General features: G+C 42.4%; 1 protein-coding gene across 1 annotated transcript in view; it reads right to left on the bottom strand.

Moving 5' to 3' along the window:
• adisspb (adipose secreted signaling protein b) overlaps window positions 1-17,700 on the bottom strand; it is a 28,480-nt gene extending 10,780 nt beyond the window's left edge. Inside the window, exons 1-3 of the mRNA XM_084042869.1 lie at window positions 17,622-17,700; window positions 11,848-11,956; window positions 1,400-1,572 (exon numbers count right to left, since the gene is read on the bottom strand). Of these exons, the coding sequence (XP_083898995.1) occupies window positions 1,400-1,572; window positions 11,848-11,866 (192 nt within the window). The 5' untranslated portion in view covers window positions 11,867-11,956; window positions 17,622-17,700. The remainder of the gene's footprint in view (window positions 1-1,399; window positions 1,573-11,847; window positions 11,957-17,621) is intronic.
• Between the last annotated feature and the right edge of the window lie 263 nt (window positions 17,701-17,963).

Raw genomic sequence — 17,963 nt, 5'->3', positions numbered from 1 at the left:
TTATATTAAGCCTTTAAATGTCTTAACCCATTGAGACCTGAAGCTGATTCTACATGTCTCCTAAATCTCAGCAGTATTCTGAAAGACGTATGTTTCTATATCAGTGGCGCTCAATCTTTTTCATGTCAAGGACCCCCAAAATGATATGTATTTGGCCGCGGACCCCCATCAAAATATTTAGTTCCAGGGAGCCCAAGAAGCAAAGATTTTAGTTAAAAATGTTTGCTTTAGAAATATATATATTCAAAGATTTGCACACATTTTCACGATTTTTCAAAAATAGCAGATCTACAAGCTCATAGCGCGGCACTCGGTGCCGCGCTATGAGCTTGTAGATCTGCTATTTTTGAATAGCCCAAAGTGTAAAATAATGCTTTTTAGCTCAAATCTAAAAATGACACAGTTCCAGGTCTCAATGGGTCAATGGCCTTATATGGATCACAATGATAATGTGAACAGTTGTGGCTGTTTCCTGACTGTTTCCTTAATTTTAGACTAGTAGACTACCTTAGTCGGTTACTGTAAATATTGTTTTAAAGCAGTGAAATTGCTGCATATCATGATACATCCATATGAGGGGCCGTTTTGATATAAAAACCCACGGCAAATAAAGTCAGTCTACGGCACTGGCCGTGTCTCTACCAAAACAAACACAAGCACTTTTGCGTCGCATATGGAAAGCGACTGAAAAGGATATATTGAGAACAGAGTCTTACTTTATAACAAATGACATGGTTCCACTGTGCACAGTGGAGATAACACACTTAAGGCCTTTGCTGACAGGGTGTGACAGTATAATTTTTTAAATGAACACAGGGTCCTCTATGACCTCATGCACACCGGCTCCCAATTTTTTGCCGTGCAGCAAGTGGCTGCGGCGATGCGTTTTTTTTTCTTCAATCAAACCCAGTTCGATTTGTGCGTCTTTTCGCATGCGGTAAAAACTGATTGACTAATCACACCCTGTCTGCAAAGGCCTTTACTCCAGGTACGAAATAAACAATATTGTAGCTGGACATCACTTTCAATTTTTGTTAAGGATAAGGATAAGGATAATTCCTTTTAACAGGTCGTTCATGAAAGTCCTTGCGGTCTTGTTTCCAATGAGAACCTGTGAGCAATTAGGAGTTTAGAGTCTTGCTCAGGGACAAATTTCATTTCATCGACACATATGCTGACCTGGCCTGGAATTGAACCTGGGGCAACCAGGGCCTCTGGCTGCCTAGGCGGGCTCACTAACCATTCAGCTATGGCCGCCCCTGTTGACTCTATCTATGTTGACAAGTCTGTTTCTGGTGTGAAGTTATTCTCTTCGCCTACTTGAGTGTGCTATTTTTATTATCTTATAAAATAAAAATAATACATGCAATAAAAAAATGGAAAAAAAAATAACGCTCACCTTGACCATGAAGTTGCCGTCGGCGTCCTGCGTCACCATGACGACCGAGTCGTGCAGCTTCTCGTCAAAGTGAACGTGGGAGGAGGCGGGGCTACTGCCGGAGGGGGCGTGGTCCGAGGGGGCTGAGACGGCGGCCTCCTCTGAGAAACGAACGCCCCCCGTCTTTGTCGAACCTGAGGACCCCGCACACACACACACACACACACACACACACACACACACACACACACACACACACAGACACACACAGACACACACAGACACACACACACGATATCAGTCAAGTTAGGACAGGATCCAGTCTGCTGTGATCCACACATTTTAATGATCCTATGAGCCACCATGTCAGGCTCAGTCACACAGAGATCTAGGAGATCATGTGATCACAATATTTGTCTCCGCCAGGACTATGTTTTCACTTTCCGTCCCCCCCCCCTCGGCCAAGCTAACATTGGTCAAGCCTCACGTGACACGTGACAATACGTTGAAAGAGTGTGCTCTGATTGGCTAGTGAGACGCATGACGTATAGCGGCCTATAAATAGATGTGTCACTTTGAAAGAGTCTTGGACTCTTTCAAAGTGAGGTAAGACAGGAGCAATCACGAAATGGCTGAGAAATGGCGGAGTAACACTTAAGACAGGATTAATCAAGTAACACTTAAGACAGGATTAATCAAGTAACACTTAAGACAGGATTAATCAAGTAACACTTAAGACAGGATTAATCAGGAACAGTACTGGCGGAGACCTGTGCTCCGAGGAGCACATTTTCTAGTTACTCCTCCATTCACTTCCTGGGTAACGTATTTGGGGAAACGCCCGTATCTCGCCTCCTGTGTTTTACTATGTATTTTTGGGGCGAGACATGTTATTTTCACCGGCGTATAACAAGCGAACGGGCGGTCGTGATGACATTTTTTCTTCTTTCGTGGAAGCACAGTGAAACCCTCCGTGTTCAGCAACCATCAGGGGACCCATCATACCGGAGATACATATTATGTGACAACTTCAAAAAGTTAGAAAAACGAAAAAATCTCTGCCACTGGGTGATGTATTTACTCTGGCAGTGAATGAGTTAATGATCCAGTCAGTAGGACAGGATCCAGTCTGCTGTGAATGTGATCCACACATGTTAATGAAGGATTACTGGATGTTTTTTTAACAGCAGCTGTGTGACTTTGAATAGAGTCTGCATGGCCAAAGGACATCACATCTGCTCTGTGTGTGTGTGTGTGTGTGTGTGTGTGTGTGTGTGTGTGTGTGTGTGTGTGTGTGTGTGTGTGTGTGTGTGTGTGTGTGTGTGTGTGTGTGTGTATTACTATACTTGTGAAGGCCAAATGCTTAACACAGTGTGTTGTGAGCTTGTAGATCGCCTATTTTTTGGCTTCAGGGTTAGGGGTAGAAATTACAAAACAAGTAAAAATAGCATTCATGAAATGACTGTCTTAAAATGTTGATGTCCTCACAAGTTCAGTAATACAAGTGTGTGTGTGTGTGTGTATTTGATGTAAAGATTGTATCTGACACACACACACACACACACACACACACACACACACACACACACACACACACACACACACACACACACACACACACACACACACACACACACACACACACACACACACACACACACACACACACACACACACACGCTAATCAGCAATCTATGCCCAATCAGCCCGTACAGGACAAGTAGCAGCTGTTTAATGACCTCTATTAGTCTGTGTGTGTGCGTGTGCGTGTGCGTGTGTGTGTGTGTGAGAGAGAGAAGGATTTTATCACCAAATCACAAGGTGAATGGCTCCAGTATTCATACAAACACACTGCTGACATTTCAAAGTAAAAGTCCTGTTTCTACATTAAAGGTGTAGTGAAATGAAAAATATGTTTTTCACACTTTTAGAGCATATCCGTGGTCATCATATGGGCATACCTAACAATAGATGCCAAAAAAAATGAAAAAAAAAAACAATTTTTGTGAATTTTTACATCTAAAGTCCCTAAAAAGCCAATCTTAATTACTTCCTGTAAACGAAAACGTGCTGCGTGATGACATAATACAGCCTTCACGAATATAAATGAATCTTGATTACATGCACCTGTTTGATTCCCATAGCTGCACGTTCTTCAAACACAGCTGATTTTAATTACAGATACTCCGTTTTGAATCTCATTGAAGATGAGTGTATTACTCATTTTAAACTTCATCTGCACACTAAAATATGTATCTGAAAACATTATAGGTTAGAAATAAGCCAGGTAGTAGCAAACGTGCTTCACTGGCCGTCTCTCTCTCACTTGTAAATAAACACTAGCCGTGTGCCAGCACGGCTGAAGTGATTGAGATCCAACGTCCCATAGCCTGAAGGGATGGGACCTTCTGATTGGTTTAGAGTCGTTGAGCCGACGTTTCGGGCTGAACCTTCAAAATAAAATGACCGAAAATGTCACTTCAGTGCGTCTTTAATATGAGCAGACTGTAGTACAAGCACTGAGCCTTTTAACCAAATCAATCCGGTCACACATCTATCTGTGTCACCTTAGATCTATGTGTCTGTTTATTTACAGGATGACCCTCTGAGCCAAAAGAGTTTGAGAAGCATGAAGCTCAGGGTCCAGAAATGACCCGCGAGGCATGATGCGTCCAGCTCCACCCGACCTCCACAGGACAGAGAGAGAGAGAGAGAGAGAGAGAGAGAGAGAGAGAGAGAGAGAGAGAGAGAGAGAGAGACAGAGAGAGAGAGACAGAGAGAGAGACAGAGAGAGAGAGAGAGAGAGAGAGAGAGAGAGAGACAGAGAGACAGAGAGACAGAGAGAGAGAGAGAGAGAGAGAGAGAGAGAGATTAATCCATTAAGTCCGGGAACGTATCTGTGTTATTTTTAGATTTCTTTGGCTATGTAGATCTGCTATTTTTGAAGAAACATCGTGAAAATGTGTGCATTGTTTAAAGCAAACATTTGTAAAATATTTAGTTCCAGGGACGACCCCCAGAAGCAAAGATTTCAGTTACAAATGTAGCAGATCTACAAGCTATGAGCTTGTAGATCTGCTACTTTTGAATAGCCCAAAAGTGTGAGGACATCAACAGATCTGCTTGTAGATCTGCTATTTTTGAATAGTCCAAAGTATCAAATAATATGGTAATAGCAAAAAAAGATATCTTAATAAAATAGCAGATCTACAAGCTCACATAGCTGCGTCCCCCCGGTCAGGATGGATTAAACACATCTTTGCAGATCTGGGTCAGAGTAATGAGTTCAGATGTTACATCATCACACTGACGGCTCTGCACCGTGATGTGGAAGACTGAGTTAAATGAGAACATGTTACAAATGAGATGATGATAAAAGCCTCTTTATGTGGTCTGACATGCAGTTCACACACATGACCACAAGGCCTGCTCTGACTCTTTAAAGTGGCTGTTTGTCTAAAGCAGTCATTACTACATAATAATAATAATGCATTATCGGTTTGTCAATTTGTCATTTTTACCAGCTTGTCTAAGAACAGAAACGCTGATCTAACAGAAACGCTTTTCATTTGTCTGCAAGAACAGACTAGAGTCTAGTCAACACTTTCTCGACACTTTTTCATCATTGGCTGTCCATTAAGCCAATGGGGATACTGTCCCATACTCTGAGCGGGCGGTCTCGTCCTCCCAAGCTATGGTACTAGTAGACACGCCTCTCGCCTCTATGGCAGCGTTGCCAGATTCTGCGAGAGAAATGAGCAACGGGTCTAAGCCAATGGGGAGCCACTAGCAGTGTTGCCAGATTCTGCGAAACAAATCAGAGAAAACAGAAAGGTGAAAACGAGCACAATGGTCAAATGTTTTTGTTCCGGTGGATAGAGGAGACCCTCCCCCTCCCCCTCCCCCCAGACACTCTTTGTTTACATCTGTGTACACGTCGCGGCTCCCACGGCTTTCCAAAGATCGTCAATGTAAGGTAAAAAAGGCTGGTCAGCAGCGGATGAATTCATTAAAAAACACCTGGCAGTGAATGTGTTAACACCTTACATTGACCCTTCAGGTCATGAAAGGTCGTGGAATAAGCTGAAAAGTAACTAATGCTGTCAAAGTCCACACAATGTCTACTTCTCTCATTCTACTATACTTAGAGTAGAGTGTAGCAATACAAGCGCACGCACACACACACACACACACACACACACACACACACACACACACACACACACACACACACACACACACACACACACACACACACACACACACACACACACACACACACACACACACACACACACACACACTTCCTATGACCTTTCCCCCTCCCCCCTGCAGACTAAATGAAACAAAACTGCCATCAACAGGAAGTCAGCACAGGGACTTGGCTCCGACGCCGTCTCTCTCGTCCAATAAGCTTCTCCCACAGAGAGATTAAAGGACCTCGGGGTGCGTCATTAAAGCTCACACTGTACCGGGGGGGGGGGGTTGTTGTTGACCGCCAACAACAACAACACACACTAGAAAACACTGAGTGCTCATTTCACTCTGAGGCACAGTTTCCCAAAGAGCCCAGTCGCAAAATGCACGTTATGTCTGACCAACACAATGTGGCCTCTCTCTCTCTCTCTCTCTCTCTCTCTCTCTCTCTCTCTCTCTCTCTCTCTCTCTCTCTCTCTCTCTCTCTCTCTCTCTCTCTCTCTCTCTCTCTCTCTCTCTCTCTCTCTCTCTCTCTCTCTCTCTCTCTCTCTCTCTCTCTCTCTCTCTCTCTCTCTCTCTCTCTCTCTCTCTCTCTCTCCTCTCTCTCTCTCTCTCTCTCTCTCTCTCTCTCTCAGATACCACATTAAGTCCAGCTCCACATTGAGAGGTTTTAAATCCCACCTTTTCTCCATTGCTTTCTGCTCAGTCTGAGGGTAATGAACTTATGGCCTACGCCTATACTCTGGTCATTGAATGTATTTTTTTTGTATTTCTTTTCTGTTCTTTTCATGATGCTGTATTTGCATGAGATGTTGCTTTTATGTTTCTCTTACTATGTTGTATTTTATGAGGTCGTTATGATGCTATTGTGAATGGAAAGCACTTTGGGTCAACTTCTGTTGTTTTTAAATGTGATACACAAATAAAGGTGACTTGACTTGACATACCAGGAGACAGAACAGAAACGTCCCAGAGGAGAAGGAGATCTGAACAAACAGACTTCCAAATGAATCACTTTGTATAACTCTGCAATGTGGTCTTGTTTCCCAGGAGTAAGCTACCCGATTATGTAGATGATTAGTTTGTTTTCTCTCACTGTTGTATTGGATATGGAAACGCTGAACATGAGTATTTGAACTTTTGACCTCTTTATTCTATTGTGTAGCTGATTAACAAGGTAACCAGTGGGTGTGTATTTACTGTATGTGTGTGTGGTACAAACATTACATTACATTACAGTCATTTAGCAGACGCTTTTATCCAAAGTGACTTACAATAAGTGCATTCAACATGAAACTACTAATCACCAGAAGTCTGAAGTGCATTTTCTGCAAAAACAAGTAACTAAGAGTATACCTAGCGCTAAGGTAAAAGTGCAATATATCAGCTACATACTTTCTTAAACAGATTGAGACAAATAGCAAAATCAAATGAGCAAGAGCTAAAACTAAAAAGTGTATCGACTAAACAAGATCCAATAAAACAATACAACAATTAAAACAAGCGTTCGTACAACTAGTTAACAACAAGTAGGCAAGGTGAAGAGGAAGGGTAGTGTTTCCTGAAGAGGTGGGTTTTCAGCCTGCGGTGAAAGATGGTCAGTGACTGCCCAAACACTACACACACATCTCCAGTGCGACCGGACGGAGAGCCATGGCTCCAAACGTTTGGTCAATAAATTCTACTGGAGCTGAAAGTATATACAAATCTTTTGAAAAAAGCAGACCTACAAGCTTGTGACACATTGTGTGCTTGTAGATCTGCTCTTTTCAAATGGCCGAAATGTATACAGGGCTGAAGAGGTTAATGTATGTTTTGTAATAATAATCCAAAATCTACAAAGTAACTAGTAACTAAAGCTTTCAAATAATAGTACAAAAAAGTATAATATTTGCCTTTGAGATGTAGTGGAGTAGAAGTAAAAGTACAGAACATTGGAAATAGTAATGATACCTCAAAATTGTACTTAAGTACAGTACTTGAGTAAATGCACTTAGTTACTTTACGCCACTGGAAATGAGCAGTCAGGATTCTTAGAGTGTGTGTGTGGCAGTCAGGCCTAGAGTCATGTTCTTTCAGACAGCCTTCCTTTGGTTATACTGTTATATTCTGACAGATGGGGGTGGGGGGGGGGGTACAAACGGGACCCTTTCGGGTTCCATGTTGTACCGTGTCAGAGTGAAATGAACACTGAGGATTTGACAGCGTGTGGCAGTCAGCCTTGGAGACATGTTTTCCCACAGGCTTTAGTTTGGTTTGTCTTTCTGCTGCAACAATAAGTAACTGGTGCTTTAAGACCTGAAGGCGATTTCTACAAAATGTCTTCTAAATCCCAACAGTATTCTGAAAAACCGATGTTTCTATATCAGTGGTTCTCAAACTTTCTCATGTCAAGGATCCCCAAAATGATGTGTATTAGACCGCGGACCCCCATCTCAAAATATGTTGTTCCAGGGACGCCCAGAAGCAAAGATTTGATTTGGTTAAAAATGTTCGCTTTAAATGAATATAAATATATTAATTTGCACACATTTTCTCGATCTTTCAAAAATAGCAGATCTACAAGCTCGTAGCACGGCACTCGGTGCCGCGCTATGAGCTTGTAGATCTGCTATTTTTGAATAGCCAAAGTGTAAAATAATGCTTTTTAGCTCAAATCAAAAAGTGACAGAGATGCGGTCCAGGTATTAATGCGTCAAAACAAAAGCGTTGAGTCAAGGAACAGAGCGATGACACAGACTGAACCACTCAACACCAGCTGCTTGTGTTAATGACACAGAGATAGGACTTAAAGAACACATTAGTGACACTGACCGAACGAGTCAATAAGAGCTTATTCTGCGTTTACACGGAGACAAAGTATGAAAATGATCAATATTCAATACCATGGGGCTAAACAACAATATGAGCATGAAACTACTTTTGATCTTGTAAGAAAAAAGGATAAACATAATGATGGGTTTGTCTGACATACAGGTTACATCATCATGACTGTGTGTCATTTTGGTGTGTGTTTTGGTGTGTGTGTCCAGGACACACACTTCCTAAATAGTGTTTAGAAAGTACAGACCCCCATGCTGTCTGTCTGTCTGTCTGTCCTGTAACAACATGGACGCCAAGTCACACCGGACTGACTGGGGACAGATGGAGAGAGCCAGTCATGGACTGTTGTCCAGATTGCTGTGTGTGTGTGTGTGTGTGTGTGTGTGTGTGTGTGTGTGTGTGTTAGGGGTGTGCCGATATATCGTCCCGCGATATATCGCGATACGTTTTCGCGACGATATGTATCGTTTTGGGGAAAAAAAATATCGTTTTGAAAAAAAAAAAATGTTTTAAATGTTTTTTTTTTTTATTATTATTTTTTTTTTACAATCATAATAATCAGGCATGCAAACGGCCCCGAAGTGAAAAGAGTGACAACATGTTTTTTTTTCGGGTCAGGTGTCATACTATTTGGATTCAAAACGGCTATTGTAGCTGAAAAGCTACAAGTTTGCATGTCTGAATAATGCAAAAACAGAATTATTTGTTTGCATTTTCTTTTTTTCTCCTCCATATATTTTCATAATAAAAAAAGTGCGTATCGTATCGTATCGAAATCGTATCGAAGTTGTGAGCCAAATATCGTATCGTATCGTTTCGTGAAATTAGTGTATCGGCACACCCCTAGTGTGTGTGTGTGTGTGTGTGTGTGTGTGTGTGTGTGTGTGTGTGTGTGTGTGTGTCACTGCTAGGGGTGTATCAGGGTATAACACTGTGCACTTCACAACGTTACAAAAACTATATTCTGCACAAAAATCTCAATTCTCAATTCAGCGATTTGAATCATCACATATTTGTATTGATCATTAACCGTCATAATGATAATACATGGTTTCATCTCTAGTCTCTGTGGAGAGAGAAACACACAGGGTATTTTCTTTATTTTCCCTCTAGGATAGAGACAAGAAAAACTGACTCAGCATTTGTTTTTACAACCAAAGGTAGAGCGATCCATGTGTCATGATTTACTGAATATTATGTCTACTCTACATTCAATCAGAGGAGAACATCATTTCCCCCGGGGTACAGCAGAGCAGAGTCCCTCTCTAGCCCTCTATCTCCTCCCCCTCTCTCTCTTTCTAGCGCTCTCTCTCTCTCTCTGAGAGAAAATAGAAAAAATAGCAGATCTACCAACTCTATTTCTCTATTATCTTTTTATCTATTTCTCTGCATGTCTCTATCTCTCTCTACACAGGACCTAATGGAAACAAGCCCTGGGACTGGGTTATCCTTTTAGCATTCCTTTGAATAAATCTGTGCCACTGTGCCTTTTTTTGCAAACTATCCATCTACCGGTCTGTTATCAGTCTCTCTGTCTGTCTGTCTGTCTGTCTGTCTGTCTGTCTGTCTGTCTGTCTGTCTCTCTCTCTCTCTCTCTGTCTCTCTGTCTTGCTCTCTCTGTCTTGCTCTCTCTGTCTCTCTCTCTCTCTGTCTCTCTCTCTCTCTCTCTGTCTCTCTCTCTCTCTCTCTGTCTCTCTCTCTTTAAATAAATAAACTATGTCTCTCTGTGTGTAATTCAGCCCGTAGCAGATATGTTGCAGTGTGTAGAAGCCTTTCTTACGGTTGGTATCTGGAACCAGAGGAATCGATGGGATCCAGATCAAACATGTGACAGAACAGGAATCAGTTCCGTCACATGTTTGTGGAAGCGTTTCTGGAACCAGGTTTTTATCACACTGTCAGAGCTGGTTATGTGGATTCTTCATGTCTGATATACCATTACACATACCGGTGGTTCTCAAACCTTTTCATTTCAGGTTCCATGTGTACCCTCTCAGAGTTACAGAGCTGTGAGGGTCCATTTAGAACCCCACTATAGGAATGGTTAAAGGAAACCGTTATGGAATCAGACCATTAAGAGGGAATTGTTAAGGAAACTAACCCTTGTTAAAAGGGATAGTTCACCCCAAAAAAATCATAAGACATTTTGGGGGAGAACTATCCCTTAGATTAGAGTGTGGTCTTGGGGTCCAACCAGAAGGCCTACATGTCACAGAGGAGCTGAGAGATCTCACACTGCAGTAAAGGCCTTTCCAGACAGGGTGTGATTAGTCAATCAGTTTTTACCGCATACGAAAAGACGCACGAATCAAACTGGGTTCGATTGAAAAAAAAAACGCATCACCGCATCGCATCGCCGCACGATAAATGTCACAAAAGTAGCAAAAATAGCAGATCTACAAGCTCTCTGCTATTTTTGAATTGGAATCCAGAATACATTTTTTTGCTATTTTTGAATTGGAATCCTTTCAAATGCATGTTAACTTTATGAACTTAAATACAAGTACATTGGACATTAAAAAGGCAATATAATGTTAATACTAGTCATTACTACTAGCACAGACTGAAGTAATTAAAGCGGGTCATGTTTGCATGTTTGGAATCATAACAGCTGAAATCAATAATATATCACTATTCTGATATTAACCTGTGGGCCGCATTAAGTGAAGGTGGGGGCCGCATGTGGCCCCCGGGCTGCCAGTTGCCCATGTATGCTTTATAAGTTATTTAAAAAAAGATGTTAAAATCTATTCTAGATGTAATGGGCAGCCGGTGAAGTGCAGCCAACTCTGGTGTTATATGTGCTCTGTGAGAAGTCTGACAGATTTGATTTTCATCATGGTCTAATAGGCTGTTTTAAGTGTCACCTCGCAGCGCGTTGTGAACTTGTATATGTGCTATTTTCACGACTTTAGCGTGTTTTTAAGACAATAATAAAAAAAGGTATGTTTTTTGGACATACAACGACATATATACAGCCCACTCCACCATATTGTCCTTAATCTGTCACCCTGTCTACTGTACTGTCACCCTGTACGAACACCCTACCTCTCCTAGTACACACTTTATGTCTACTGTCCTGTCACACTACACACTATAACACTTTTAGACACGGTTAAAAATACATATCTACCATAGCAAGATATGACAGGTATGCTGAGAGAGAGAGCGAGGAGAGCAAGAGAGCGAGAGAGCGCGAGAGAGAGAGAGAGAGGGGAGAGGGGAGACGGGAGAGAGAGGAGAGAGAGAGAGAGAGAGAGAGAGCGAGAGAGCGAGAGAGCGAGAGAGCGAGAGAGAGATCCCTGACACAAAATCTGTTCAGATGGGGGGGTCTGCAGCCAAATACATATCAAAGTGGGGGTCCTTGACATAAACATGTGTGACAACCACTACTAGTTCTAATGACCTGTAGACAACATATATATACAGACATAATAATAACTACTCACTCTTCTTTGCAGTGGCCATGGTGTCAGGGACTCTCGTCCAACACAGACAGACACACGGACACGAGGCAGTCACAGCCCTGACATCTCAGCAAGACAACCTCCACTCACCCTGAGAGAGAGAGAGAGAGAGAGAGAGAGAGAGAGAGAGAGAGAGACAGAGAGAGAGAGAGACAGAGAGACAGAGAGAGAGAGAGACAGAGAGAGAGAGAGAGACAGAGAGAGAGACAGAGAGAGAGACAGAGAGAGAGAGAGAGAGAGACAGAGAGACAGAGAGAGAGAGAGAGACAGAGAGACAGAGAGAGAGGGAGGTTTATTTTCTTTATTTTTTATTTTGTTTACACATTATCTTTTCTATTAATATGTTGGATCCATGTTAATGTGTATTTCACCTTTATAATAGCAGATCTACACGCTTAAACTGTGTTAGATTGCATGGTAGCACGATCTAACTGACTGACCAATACCGTATTATTCATTTTGCTGAGGACCCACTGGAACGCCCTCAAGGGGGTCCCTGGACCTCACTTTGAGAAGCACTGGGCCTAAAGGCCAGAGGAGCGTGCTTTTAACAGAGAGGTTGTCGGTTTGATTCTCCAGGACCGGCACTAAAACTCTGGATGGGGAAGTGAATGAACTAAAGGGCAGCTACACACTGTAGGACGTTTAAAGTGGTCGGGGAGTCATCTGATCGTTAAGCATTTCACACTACAGTACGTACAGAGTCTCTTTGTTTAAATCAGCTGTTTGTCATATACTGTATGGTTGTGGTTTTCACACTATAGATTGATCTCAGACAAGGGATCACACACTGTAGGATAGTTCACTAGGATGCTATCCAGACCCATACATATATTTGTTTTTATTCCAACTCATTTGAACCGACGACTCACCAAAACGTGCACGGCTCCTGTGATATACTGTATGCACGAGACAGAGACAGGACGCTATTGATTGACATTAAATAATGATCTATTTCTCTGTATGTCTCTTAATTCTCTCTAAACAGGACCTAATGGAAACAAGCCGTGAGGGCTTATATCTGGGACTGGGTTATCCTTTTTAGCATTATTTTATTTAAATCTGTGCCACCATGCTTTTTGGCAAACTATACATCTGCCTGTCTGTTAACACACATTACATTACATTACATTACATTACAGTCATTTAGCAGAAGCTTTTATCCAAAGAGACTTACAATAAGTGCAATCAACAAAGGTAGGGAACAAAACTACTAATCACCAGAAGTCTTAAGTGCATTCTCTTCTAAAACAAGCAACTAAGAGTATACCTAGTGCTAAGGTAAATATCAGCTACCTACTTTCTTAAACAGATGAGACAAATAGGAAAATCAAATGAGCACGAGATAAAACTAATAAGTAGTATCGAATACACTTATTTGTGTATTCTAAACACACACACACACACACACACACACACACACACACACACACACACACACACACACACACACACACACACACACACACACACACACACACACACACACACACACACACACACACACACACACACACACACTCTCCCCCCTCTCTATCTATCTCTCTCTCTCTGCACGCAGCGACCCTCCTGGTACTGTGCTCTCATTGGCTGTAGCATGGATCTCCTCACAGACTGTATGATGTCCAGTCGGGGACAGAGCCAAATGTCAAACCTGATAGATATCTAGAAACACATCGCCGAGCCCGGCCCGTTCCTCTCACAGAGCCTTTCACACACAGAGCAACACCTCAGAGAGCAAAGCCAGGTCTTGCATCAGATCGAGGGTTTTGAGCGACAAAAAAGAAACGGTCCCGACAACATAATCTGACCAAATATCTTGCAGTGTTTATGTAGTAGCCCTAACGTTCACCCCTCCCCCAACAGCACTGGAGTGCCCTTGAGCAAGGCACTGAACCTCCAACTGCTCAGTGGAGCTGCTCAGTGGCCAACAGTATCAGACTGTGGATGTACTGGTCAGCTCCCACGCATCTGTGTCATTTTTAGATTTCTTTGGGTTATTCAAAAATAGCAGATCTACAAGCTCATAGCGCGGCACCGAGTGCCGCGCTATGAGCTTGTAGATCTGCTATTTATTTATTTTTAATCGTGAAAATGTGTGCAAATCTTTGAATATATATATATATATATATTTTTTTATTGTTTTTTCCCCAAAGCGAACATTTGGTGGGGGTCCCTGGAAAAACATATGTTTTAGATGGGGGTCGGCGGCCAATAACGTATAATTTTGGTCGATCCTTGACATGAAAATGTTTGAGCTATATAGATTTAGAAGGCATTTGTAGATGTGTTCCTGGATTGACTGGGTTTACGAGTGCGTGGGAAATGTTTTAACAGACAAGAGATGGTTTGGGGGGGGGGGGGGGGGGGGGGGGGGGGTTGAATCCTCATAATCCTCTGGTGTTCATATCAGTGTTGTGTACGTAATGAGCACAGATTAGGATAGACCACAGGCACAGATGTATTTATTTCTCTTAAGAGATGATACTGCAGCTGAAAAAATACACTAACAAAAATTCTGAATCATAACCAGGGCAGGAATCCCACGACGGCCACGACGGCCGTGGCCGCTCTCCTTGGCCGTGTGGTAAATGGTGCATTTGTAGTAAATGGTGCTTTTATCCAAAGCGCTCTACATAGATTGTGCCATTAACCCATTCACACACACATTCATACACCGATGGAGGAGGAAACCATGCAAGGCATCAACCTGCTCATCAGGAGCAATTAGTGGTTCAGCGTCTTGCTCAAGGACACTTCTACGCTAACTCTAGGGGAACCCGGGATCGAACTGTGAACCTTGCGGTTTCCAGTTCACTCTACCCCTGAGCCACTGCCGCCCCAGGGTGTGCCCCTCCAAAAAGTGACACTCCCCACGGCAGTGGTTCTCAAACCTTTCCAGTCTCAGGACACCCCTGTAAGAAACGTTTTCATCTGGCCTGGGCCGTGGCGTCGCGGTCCAGGCACCCTGGTTGAAATCCCTTAACAGACAGCGTGCCGCGGGTTCGCGTCCCGTTCCCGACGGCCTTTGCTGCGTGTCTTCCCCCATCTCTCTCCCCATTTCCTGTCAGCCTACTTTCACTATCCCTCTCCCAATAAAGCTATAAAAAGCCACAAAAAAATCTTTAAAAAAAAAAAAGAAACGTTTTCATCCACGACACCCCTTAAGCTAAATGAGGATAAAACAGAAATTCTCATAATTGGCTCCAGTGAGCAGAGAGAATCAATAATAAGTAGACTTGGTAACCTGGCTGTAGAAAGTAACACCACAGTAAAGAACCTGGGGGTTATTATCGACTCTGAATTGAATTTTAATGCACACATTAATCATGTCACCAAGATTGCTTTCTTTCATCTTAGAAATATTGCGCGAATTAGAGACTATCTGTCGTTAGACGACGCAAAAACGCTGATCCACGCTTTTGTTTTCTCTCGGCTTGATTACTGCAATGCACTCTACTCTGGCCTGCCTAAGAAAACAACTGACAGATTACAACTTGTTCAAAATGCGGCAGCCAGAATTTTAACTAAAACTAGAATGAGAGAACATATCACTCCAGTACTAGCTTCACTACACTGGCTCCCGGTTGTTTTTAGGATTGATTTTAAAATTCTTTTAATAGTTTATAAAGCTCTAAATGGTCTGGCACCTTCCTACCTCTATGACTGCCTAGAGAGACATGATCCAAACCGGACCCTCAGGTCTTCAAGTGCTGACCTACTCGAGGTGCCTAAAATGACATATAAAAAATACGGTGAAGCAGCATTCTGCTTTTACGGACCAACAGTGTGGAATAAACTCCCATTACACCTAAAACAGGCAGCCTCTGTCGATAGCTTTAAAGCACAGCTCAAGACCTATTTCTTCACTCTTGCTTTTAGCTGACTCTTTGGTTGATTTTTAAGTCCTCACTGTATTGCCTATTTTAATGTTTTATGCTTTTGCTTTTATTTTATTTTATTTTTTGTTTGCTTTATTGTTAAATTGGTTGTAACTGTAACTGTATTCTTGCTCTGTAAAGCACTTTGCGCTGCATTTCATGTCATGAAAGGTGCTATACAAATAAAAGTTTATTATTATTATTATTATAAAACCTTACATTTATGTCACATTAGGGCACAGACACAGTATGACACAAGGAAAGCATGAGAGAATATCCGTTTCCATTAGGAGGACAGATTGAAAATAATAGCTTTAGACTTGATGTTTAACCACTCCGGCATCCCTGTTCTGGGGGGAACATTAACCAAAAATAGCAGATCTACAAGCTCACAACGTGACGCGTTGTGAGCTTGTAAGATATGCTATTTTTGGCGAAGAGATTTGGAGTAGACGGGAAAAAAGAACACATCAAATACAGTGCAACTCAGGTCCCTATGGAGGGTCTAAGTGGTTAAACTGATGAATTCCATATTTTATCAACGTGATGCGGCACCCCTGGACTTGCATCACGGCACCCTAAGGTGACACTGCACCCACTTTGAGAAACCCTGCCCTACGGCCACAGTGCTGCCCCCTGCCTGCACTGCCCACACTGATTTAACCGTTTCCCCTCTGCGCTATCTCTTCCTGTCAACACATAGACACCACCAGTTGTCTGGTTGAGATTCTACATTCTTATTGGACAAGAAGATCAAGTGAAACGTTGCACATATAGCCAGTAGCCTATATTTCATCTTAACCCATTAAGACCTGGAACTGTGTCATTTTTAGATTTGAGCTAAAAAGCATTATTTTACACTTTGGGCTATTCAAAAATAGAAGATATACAAGCTCATAGCGCGGCACCGAGTGCCGCGCTATGAGCTTGTAGATCTGCTATTTTTGAAAAAGCGTGAAAATGCAAATCTTTGAATATATATATTTTTAAAGCGAACATTTTTTAACTCAAATCTTTGCTTCTGGGGGGTCCCTGGAACAACATATTTTGATGGGGGTCCGCGGCCAAATACACACACGGGGGTCCTCACTGAGATGGGCTCATTACATACACGGGGGTCCTCACTGAGATCGTCTCATTACATACACGGGGGTCCTCACTGAGATCGTCTCATTACATACATGAGGGTCCGGTAGAATCGGGAAAAGAAAACGGCCGGCCGTGATCCTCTATTCCAGAGCTATGGCCGTTTGAATGTGGCTTGTTTATTGAAAAACGCTATGAGCTTGTAGATCTGCTATTTTTGAATAGCCAAAGAAATCTTAAAATGACACAGATGTGTTCCCGGTCTTAATGGGTTTAAACCAGTGTGTGACGGACGTTTTTTTAACCCTCTTCTCCTTGATATGTGCCTTAACCCATTGAGACCTGAAGCTGATTCTACATGTCTCCTAAATCTCAACAGTTTTCTGAAAAACGTATGTTTCTATATCAGTGGTGCTCAATCTTTTTCATGTCAAGGACCCCCAAAATTATATGTGTTTGGCCGCGGACCCCCATCAAAATATTTTGTTCCAGGGACCCCCCAGAAGCAACGATTTGAGTTAAAAATGTTCGCTTTGAAAAATATATATATTCAAACATTTGCACACATTTTCACGATTTTTCAAAAATAGCAGATCTACAAGCTCATAGCACGGCACTCGGTGCCGCGCTATGAGCTTGTATATCTGCTATTTTTGAATAGCCCAAAATGTAATAATGCTTTTTAGCTCAAATCTAAAAATTGATGGGTTAAAGTCCATCACCTGGCCTATAAATACAGATACAACACTATCTCCTCTGTGTGTCTGTACTGTAGGAGGACTCACTCACCACCAGGCACGATGTGATGATGCTGTGTCAGTTCAGAGATCCTGAGAACAGAGGCGGGCGTGGGAATTCAACCTCCAACCTAGAGAGAGAGAGAGGACACACACACACACACACACACACACACACACACACACACACACACACACACACACACACACACACACACACACACACACACACACACACACACACACACACACACACACACACACACACACACACACACACACACACTTAAATGTTACATCCTCTGACAATAGTCTCAGTGCCAAACATGTAGATAGATATTATGTTTCCATGTTTAAACACAGCAGAGACACTGATGTCAGGACAGCAGAGTCA

Source organism: Gymnoscopelus microlampas (genome assembly GCF_963454915.1).
Source record: "Gymnoscopelus microlampas genome assembly, chromosome: 19".
In the NCBI taxonomy this organism is placed as follows: Eukaryota; Metazoa; Chordata; class Actinopteri; order Myctophiformes; family Myctophidae; genus Gymnoscopelus; species Gymnoscopelus microlampas.
The sequence above is the reverse complement of the archived record's forward strand: the minus strand, read 5'-3'. Positions and strand labels throughout refer to the sequence as shown.